Source organism: Prunus persica, chromosome G3, assembly GCF_000346465.2.
Source record: "Prunus persica cultivar Lovell chromosome G3, Prunus_persica_NCBIv2, whole genome shotgun sequence".
Taxonomy (NCBI): domain Eukaryota; kingdom Viridiplantae; phylum Streptophyta; class Magnoliopsida; order Rosales; family Rosaceae; genus Prunus; species Prunus persica.
The window spans coordinates 18,619,303-18,628,594 of record NC_034011.1 but is presented as its reverse complement, the minus strand read 5'-3'; the positions used below and the strand labels follow the sequence as shown (position 1 = coordinate 18,628,594).

Genomic DNA, 9,292 nt, shown 5'->3' with positions numbered 1-9,292 from the left:
AAAATAATATTAGACTTGTATATTTGTCAAAGTCGTAAATATATATATAAATTTTTATTTTTATTTTGGGCCAAACACCAACAGCCATACAGCTATTTTTATCACCTTTTGGTTACATAAGAAATCATTTGGAGTATTATTATTAAATTGTTTGAAGCAATGATCATACATGCTGAATAATCAATCTTCATATTAAATTTTATTTCCATCATTTTAAATTATTGACTTAAAGAAATATTGTACATTTATATTATATGAGTTTTTTTTTTTTTTTTTGGGTGTGTGGTTACATTGGAGGAAAGAAACCCCACTAGAGTTCGATCCTGGATATCATAGGAGAGGGAGAATCCACCACCACTGTGGTGGGAACCCATTGACTATACCATACGGGTTTAATTTTGTATATATCTATATATATATATATAACTACTTTCAGATTGTAAAAGAAAACACCAAGAGGAGAGAAATTAACTGTAAGAGGGTACTTAAGGTGATGATTATGGTGCTGATCAGAATTAAGCTTTCCCATTTTGTGGTAGAAAGTTGATCATCTTGGCCTTCCCTCTTACTTGGATGAAATATTTATATTTATTAAGCCTTCTCTCCTGTCTGGTCCTTTGGATGAAATAATTATAGACCATGATTGGTTGCCAGTAAGACCAAAATGCCATCGCAGTTGCATTCGAAGGGATTGTAAAGCGGTCAAAGCTAATCATGACTTCAATGATCAAGAATGTATGCGTAATTGCTAGGTCAAGTGCATCTACATGCCTTAAAATTAATGTGTACATGTGTTTTTATTTTTTTGTGTATACGAAACAATGAGGCTTAATTAATTTTTTCTAATTAATTACTAACAAAGAAATGTAAAAGCCTTATGCCGTCATGCTAGGGAGACAACATTTTATATATCACCTCTTTAATAGAGGTGGAACCCATTAATACAATGAGTCTCACCTCTATTAAAAAGATAATACACAAGATGGTATATAGAATGTGATATCCCTAAACTTTATTATTATTTTTTTTATTAAAGAGCCATATTTTTACATTATTACCATTTGAATATATTTGAACATTTAACATATGCTGACTTAGGAAATGACCGAGCTCAGTCTACCTAATAAGAATGCGACATGTGGCCCTATCCGACTATATAAGGCCGACTGCTGACCACACACTCGTAGTCCGACCACTAAACCCCTAAGAAACTGACATGTTGTCAAACAAAGATGAGTCATGTGCCAATTTTAGCGCAATCACATATGCTTCTAATCCAGTTTTTCATCCTTGCACACGACATGTAGAGGTTGATTATCATTTTGTTCGCGAAAAATTGGTCAACATTTGAGCAACTAGTAGATATTTTCACAAAAAGATTATCCTATGACGTTTCCTTCTTCGATCCAAGCTGACGGTGCGAGGTCGCCCCACCATCTTGTGGGGGTGTGACACACAAACTATTTTGGAAATCACTCCATCACAATTATATAATTGCAATCAACTCCAATTGTTTTGATTATATTTTCTGTTAATTAATTGTAATTTACACCAATGAGGGTTGGTTCAGTTGGTGAGGTCCCTGCACTGTGTGTAGCTTTACCAGTTTGAGTCCCGCTTCCAGCAGTCCTTATTGGTGCGCGATCTATAATTTCTTATATAAATCCATACTGATGGCAGCCAATGGCGGAGCAAGAAAATTCATCAAGGAGGGTCAACCTCAAAAAATAAAATCATCACATAACAAGATAAATTTATCTAATAATACAAAGTCTTTAGTAATAACTCATATGTCATTCCAATACATTCACAATCGTCCTCGACGAGTTTTCATCTCTTGAAATCTTTTAGGTTAGTAGTTCTTTAATTAAGAAGTTATTAAAAAAATGTGAGAAAAGAAAAAAGGAAAGCTGAGAAGGGTCATATTTTAATAATAATTTATATACAAAAGGGTAAATAGTAATGAATGTAGGGTTAATTTTGAAATTTCATGAGGGTCAGCTGACCCTTCTAGGCCTTTATTGGCTCTGCCTTTGGTGGCAGCTGACAGTTGGGTGCCACGCGTAAGTCATTCCAGCTCGAGGTTATGGGTATGTCATGGCGTTGGTGGTGATAGTAGCCAATCTTCCCCTAAACTTTTGTTCACCAAAAAAAATTGTAATTTACCTTATATAGCTTTTCTTCCTTCTCTTGATGTTTGACATGTAAACAATCACTGTATAAATGAATCGGTTTTCCTCCTTCATAATCATTGAGGTGAGATACAATTCTTCAACGTTTACGTAGTGTTACTAATTCAGTCATATGATAGCCAGTGTGTGCTCTTTATTAATGCAATATTCTATGTTCATAAAATATCAATCATGTTGTCCACCTCAATCATTAGTAATATCACGTGATGTTGCTACCATAACATTAAAATTTAGACGCGCCTATATTAGACCAGTCTAAAAAAATTCATCGAGTTATAACAGAGAAAATTGAAATGCAAATACTCTCGTGATGGATTGAATCAAATATAAACTACTATCGTAGATTGTAATGGAACCCAAATCAAATGAACTCAAGGCTTTCCTTTAACAAAAATGGAGATGAGGCCTCCAAACTAAGCGATCATTGGCAATGGCAACTACCGAAATTGCATGCTCTAATATCCCATATCAGAATTGTTTTTGTTAAAACTCGTAAGAACATAGCCCCAAGAGATATGGTTCTTTTTTATATTATTTATTCTTAGAAGTTGCTTACATATAAAGCCGCCCTACACATTCAGCTATTCTCATCACCTTTACTCTTAGAAGAAAGTAAAAGACTACATGTTAGGTAACCTTTCAAACAAGAAAAAAAAAACCATAAATTTTGGTTTAAGATCTGTATAGGATCAATCTTGTTCTCTTTTTTCAAACATTGACGCAACCTCTCCTTGTCCATATATAAAGAAAGGTATCGATCTCCATGCATATGTAACTCGAGCTGTCGAACCAGACCGCGACATATATGCATCCCTACCCTTGTTTGTTGCCCCACTCTAGAGTGGACAAGATATTATATGTATTAATTCTACTTGTTTATCATGTCAAGACTCGTAAGCCCTTACATCAAATTTCCTGAAGATGTTCTTGCCCAATGAAAAAAGAAAGAAGAAGAAAACAAAAAAGGTAGATTATAAATTCTTACCAGTCGCCAAACATAAGCAAACGTGTAACTTTAATTTCTCAACTCAACCACCTTTTTTTTAAAGAGGAAGATTGACTACTCTCATCACCAGTACCAGGTCATACTCATAACTTCGAGTCAGAAGGACTTATATGTGGCACTCAATTGTCAATTGCCACGGGTATAGATTTATGTAGAAAATTACATATTGCACACCAATCTGGCAGCGGGACTCGAACATTGACGGGGCTACACACAGGGCAGGAATCTTACCAACTGAACCAACCCTCATTGGTTAATTTCTCAATCAACCACCTTTTCGTTCACATAAGAACTAACAAAAATATAGTTGTATCTTATTGATCAATTTTCATTATAATAAAATAATAAATTGTATATATATAGTTTTATCTTATAAATCATGGGTTTATATTTATATTACTTTGAGATAATTAAGATGGAGAGTGGTAGGAGAACTAGGGGAAAATATCTAATTTTTGATGATCTTTGTGATTATGTTAATTAGGGTTTCACATGCTGTAATGGAAGTTGCAACCACTTTTTACCTGCTATTTATAGTTCTCTCCTTTTTTTTTCCCTTCCACAAAAGTAAGTAGAATACTTACTTCTTATGTCATTGGTCGTCATTATGATATATTTTTTCTATTTTGATATATTTAATTATGTGGATAAGTTATACTATGTGATCATACTTTCCACATAGATTAAGCAACCAAACCTCCATACAAATAATTACAGTCCTGATCTCTTGGACCACAGGAGTCCAAGAAATTGTGGTCACTCACCGTTGGATATTAATCTAATGGTTCAAAAAAGTTTCTTAAAAGGAGTTCAAGATTGAGTGAACCGTTGAATTTACATCCAACGGTGAGTGACCACAAATCTCTTGGACTCCTGTAGTCCAAAAGATCGGGACTGCAAATAATTAATGTATGCTAAACTTTAATAACGTCTGCTAAGTAAAACTTTAAGCTGCCATTGGGTTGTGTTTTCTTTTTCTTTTATAACGGTTTTAGCTAAGCAGAATGTAACGTTTAGGGTTGTATGCCATTCAGGATGCTAAATTGTCAATATTATTATTATTGTTTTCCCAATAGGCTTCTCACGTTTGCTGTCAATTTGGCATATTAAGGGGAGGACAACAACGTAGAAACCTGCCACAACAATTGCAAGAAAAAGTATTAGCTCATGCTCACGCTTGCTGTCAATGTGGCATATTTGGATAAGACCATGCACAAAAATAATGGATTGATTGTAATGTTGTCTACAAAGTGATGCATTTCCTGTGGTGGATTCAACCGACAGAAGATATAAGATCTAGAAATCACAGCTTCAATAAGAAACAAAGTTACTATTTTGTGATTGAACCAAAATAAAACTTCTTTTATTAATGGGCATCATGTATAATGGATTTATTGATCTTTTAAATTATCCGTTTGGCAAATGTCAAATGAAATTTAGTTTTTGGTCAATTACAACCTTATTGGGCCTATATAGCATATAACTTCTTCTCTGAAGCTTAATTTCGATAGCCTAGTCACCTCTACCACCCGAGCAGCTTCAAGTTTCGTGATCAGAGACTTTAATGGCTTCTCATTATATTTAATAACAGATGTGAAGTGCCTTGGTGCCTTAAGACTACCATTTCAAATGTCCAGAGGTTTGCTCACGGATCTGAATTTAAGTGTGTGTTCCAGGAGGCGTCGCAGCCGCGGTTGCTGCGAATGGATACTCTCAGTGGTTGTTGCCCTAGAGGCCAAGGCTCCTTGTCGTGTTCCTGTTTTTTGGTACTTCTCTCATAAAAACAAAAATCAAAACAGACCTTAATGGGCAACAAGACAAGTTAGTGAATAAGTTTTCTCCAAATCTTCCAAATGAAAAATGCAGATGGAGGAACTTCTAAAATTGAGCAAGGTAGTTGTAGGGTGAGATTATACTACTAAAACAATCAGACACTTCATCAGTGTCAATACATCATTATTATAACAGAAAGATCATGCAGAAACACAGAATACAATCCAAGTCTGAAAGTTTTGGGCATCAAAAACCCGATATAATCACATCTATCAAAGCGACAACAAAAGGAAGAAAGCATCTGTGTAACCCAAGGGCATGAGCAATCCAATATTCTTCAACTCATACATCAGGTGTGTCCGTACGGATAGCTGTCAGAAAACAAAAAACACCCATGAGAATACTGGCCTGGCGGAATATAGATTCGTTATTCACAAAGCTCACAAATCAAATTACCATGCAAATGTATGCACTTTTATCAAAGCCAAATATTAATCACAATCCATTATTAATATGCTACCCATTCACACATAACAAAAATTTAAAGCATTAATATACTATTAGGAATCTATAGCCATTGCATTGTATTTTCTTCATTCCAAACAATACAACACTCATGAATGGCAACAGCATTGGTAATAACAAAAAGTTCAAGATAAATATTTTCAAGAATCTGAAATCAGCCTTAAAATTGCATTGTCTGCCAGATTTTCTTCATTAGTTAGCAGATCGAAATAAGCAACATCCCCTTGAATCAAAACAGCTCACAGTGGACACTTCAGAAAACACACAATATTAACAAATCAAGTCCCAATCAAAATCTCCTCATTTCAACACCAAAGTGAATGCTCTAAGAAAAAACGTGCTGCCAAATTGTTCCTATACAGCCCTATGGTTCTAACTCTACTCCCCCTCTTCTGGGGGAGTTATCCTGGGGTTAACAACTTATACTTAGGCAGCTGAACCCAAAGAGGAGTCACAACTAACTTAAAGCAACACGGTTAAGCTGAGATATACAGAAGGATTGCAATTCATTTCAAAACAGAAGCCAAGATCACATGCTAGAAGTTACTTTTATTTACTCTTAGAGCAAAAGGATTAAAAAGTGCTCTAAGATGTATTTAGATACCATCCTTGTACACGTGAAATAAGGAAAGGAAATGTGGTCAGCATTAACATACATCTGTGCAATTATTTCATCCTGCTTAGGTTCTATTTTCTTACTCTGCTTTTGCAAGTACTGCTTCACAAGGTATACAGCCCCTTAGAGCACACGATAATACCCCAGCAAGTGCAGTCCTTGCAATCCCCGACTAGTATCATATGTTCTACTTACCCTAAAAGAAAACAGTAAGGGGGAAAAAAAACATCTGCGGCTATTATAAATGGTCCAAAAAGTCTTAAAAACTGAACAAAGAGTGCATTGCCTTAATACCCATTTGGGCTAAACATAAGGTGCAAAGTTTAGGGAGACATTCTCATTTCACAAATCTCAACTCTGAAACTTAAACCATGCGATCACAACATGCTTTTGACGTGGGTGCTTTAGTTATAACAACCCAGATTAATCTAAAAGTTAACACCTTTGATTATTTGAAATTTTTTTTTTTTTTTCATAAATTGGAAGAAACCTCGTGAATCTAATGTGCTTAATTAAATCAAATGCATTTTCATCATTATTTGTTAAACCGAAAGAAAAATAAAAACTTTCAAAAGTTCATGATGTGAGCAACTCATTCACATCAAACCAATCACACAACCCAACATTGCAAATCGACCTCAATTAGCCCATCATGAGATTAAATCTCATTTCACAAAAATACACGAAATTTCAATTCATCTGAAAAATCCCAGATTCCAAACGCACCGATTGAAATCACAAACTAACAACGATAAACGGAAGAGGTTTTAAACAAGCAAATAAGCAATCAAACCAGAAATGAAAACCCAAGATCTGAAATCTGAAAGCAAAAGTGGGGATGAGCTTACTGGGCGTCTCAGGCTTGCCATCGGTCCACTTGGAGACGGCGAAGTGTACCCTCTCGCGAGATATTGCTTCAGTCTTGTAAGGCTCCTTGAGGCAATTCCGAACCAGATTCGCACAGATGTTTGAGTAGGTGATGTAAGTCATACCGGCCGCACGCCAAAACGGCACCGCTGCGTTCGACGCCATTGTCTTCTTTCTTTCGCTCTCTCTGTGTGACAGTCAATGTGACCTAGACGAACCCCTTCAATTGCAGTGGTAGTTAATCCACAAGCGCTTGTAAATGGGCCGGATCGAGTGGTTTTGGTTTCTCTTATGCATTGTGAGGCCGTGAAGAAGGTCCAAAATACCCATCAAAAGCCCAAAATAGGAGAAAACAATAAAGTCATTATGTGTCTTCTTCTCCCTAATAATGTTATATTACGGTTAGAATTGATTTGATTTAGTCATCAAACGAATAGCATAATTACCAAATCAATCCATTTAGTGACCGATTTGGTTTGGTCATTTCTCCTCATAAACAATTAAGCAAATATTCTATATTCTCTTACAACTTGTTTACACTACAAAACGCCATGTGGTTTCAGATTTTATACAAACACCTCCTGAGATTTCTAATTATTTTCCAAAAATTGATGATTTCATATAAATAAATAAAAACTTATGCAAATGAAAAAAATGAACCTCCATGAATGTATGTGTAATATAATATCATAGGCGAACTTTGTTATTTGAAGAATTTGTTTATATAAAATCATCAATTTTTGGATCAAAGAAAATGGGTTATGTGAAAACAATTTAAAACCTCATGAGGTGTTCATATAATTTCTAAAACTTCATGGGGTGTTCATATAATGCTCTGGTTATAAATATTGTAATTTTATGCTTTCATGTCATTTTAGCTTTACTTTTTCTCTGGTTAAAGAAAGATTCTTCTACTTTAACTTTTCACTTTTGTAAAAGTTTGCCTTTTCTTTTTGGCTGTTTACGGGAAAGTTCAGCCAGAATCATCAAAGTGAAGATGCCGCTCTAATGTAGGCTGCTTTGTGACTTCTTGTCTTTATTTGACACGTCAGCAGCTCCGAGGCTTTAAAAGGAGAACCTTTCCTCAATTGTGAATCATCGAAAAACTATCGTCTCAACAAATAAACTTTGTACTTTTGAGTGTTTGAGTGTTTTTATATTCCAAGTGCTGCTTCTGCGAAGCTTCTGTTAAGCACTACTGCCCTTCTGCTTTTATGTAAGTTTGCTAAATATTAATGCTATCGTTTATATCATTTTTAATTTCATTATATTATTATCCCTGATTTTGGCTTTGTATGTTTGAATTTCTGATATTTATTTTGTTTATTCTCTACGTCTCTACACTACCTTTTGCATTTAAGCTAAAGCTAAAAATTGATTAAAATTTTGCTCTTAAGAGGCCAGGCCACGGACTAAATTTAGAATATAAGTCCATTCCTCATCAACATCCTCCGAAATAACATATTCCCATTTTAATATCCATGGTAGTTCATACATTATCATGAACCACATGAATAAGGTCATATGATCAGGATGGTTTTTATTCCATTTACAAAATTTCATTTGAAAAGATTCCTTAATTTCAGGAGGAATGTATTCCAAAGTAGGACCCCAAATCAGAAAAAAGCTCTTGAACCAATTATGGAGTTCTTTCAGAGCTCGAAGCTTAAACTAGATAAACCAAGTATGAGAATAGTTTTGATTTTGAAAACATAAAACATATTCTCATGCCTTTTTATAATCCCAATAATTATATGAATATGGCCTAATTTCATGATGGATAAATCTTTTGGCCCTTTCAGGGCTAGGACCCCATTCTTCCAAGGAAATGACGTTTAGAATTTGGATTTTGGAGAATGCTATGGTGTTGGCATTTTCACCTCTATGACGATGAACGATATTAATAGACTTAGTTTCAATTACAAGAGTTTCAAAGAAAACATGAGGCTTATTCAAGGGAGGAGGATTTTCCCTTAAATATTTTTCCGCCAAAAAATTTGGGTGTTTATCTAGATCATTCATTTCAATGATTGCTACAGACATATTCACATATTCACGGAATGGATTTTCAGCAATCTGCTTCTCCTCACCTTTATTATATGGAGAAGAAGACATCAGTAGCTTTGAATCAATAGGGGATGACTTGATAAGAGCAGAGGGACTTAATTATTTAAGTATGGGCTTAATTAGTGTTTTCCACTTTGGATTGGAATTTTGATATCAATTTATCTCCTGGAATTCAAAAGTTCTCACTTAATCCCTCTCTACTTTACAATTTTTCTTAAACTCCGTCCACAAAACCATTAACTGACG

At 34.8% G+C, this 9,292-nt stretch overlaps 1 protein-coding gene across 1 annotated transcript; it reads right to left on the bottom strand.

Moving 5' to 3' along the window:
- LOC18783201 (ATP synthase subunit epsilon, mitochondrial) lies at positions 5,078 to 7,232 on the bottom strand. Its single transcript, XM_007215161.2, has 2 exons — positions 6,961 to 7,232; positions 5,078 to 5,342 (listed from the first exon to the last, which is right to left on the bottom strand). Exons 1-2 carry the CDS (start codon positions 7,142 to 7,144, stop codon positions 5,314 to 5,316), a joined length of 213 nt encoding a protein of 70 aa, XP_007215223.1. The 5' UTR covers positions 7,145 to 7,232; the 3' UTR covers positions 5,078 to 5,313.

What these genes read in the sequence shown, in the direction of transcription:
- LOC18783201 (XM_007215161.2), bottom strand. Translation starts at nt 7,144, where the DNA reads ATGGCGTCGAACGCAGCGGTGCCGTTTTGGCGTGCGGCCGGTATGACT. An exon ending in TGGCAAGCCTGAGACGCCCA is followed by an intron (nt 5,343 to 6,960) that starts GTAAGCTCATCC and finishes GTTTTCTGACAG; the next exon opens with CTATCCGTACGGACACACCT.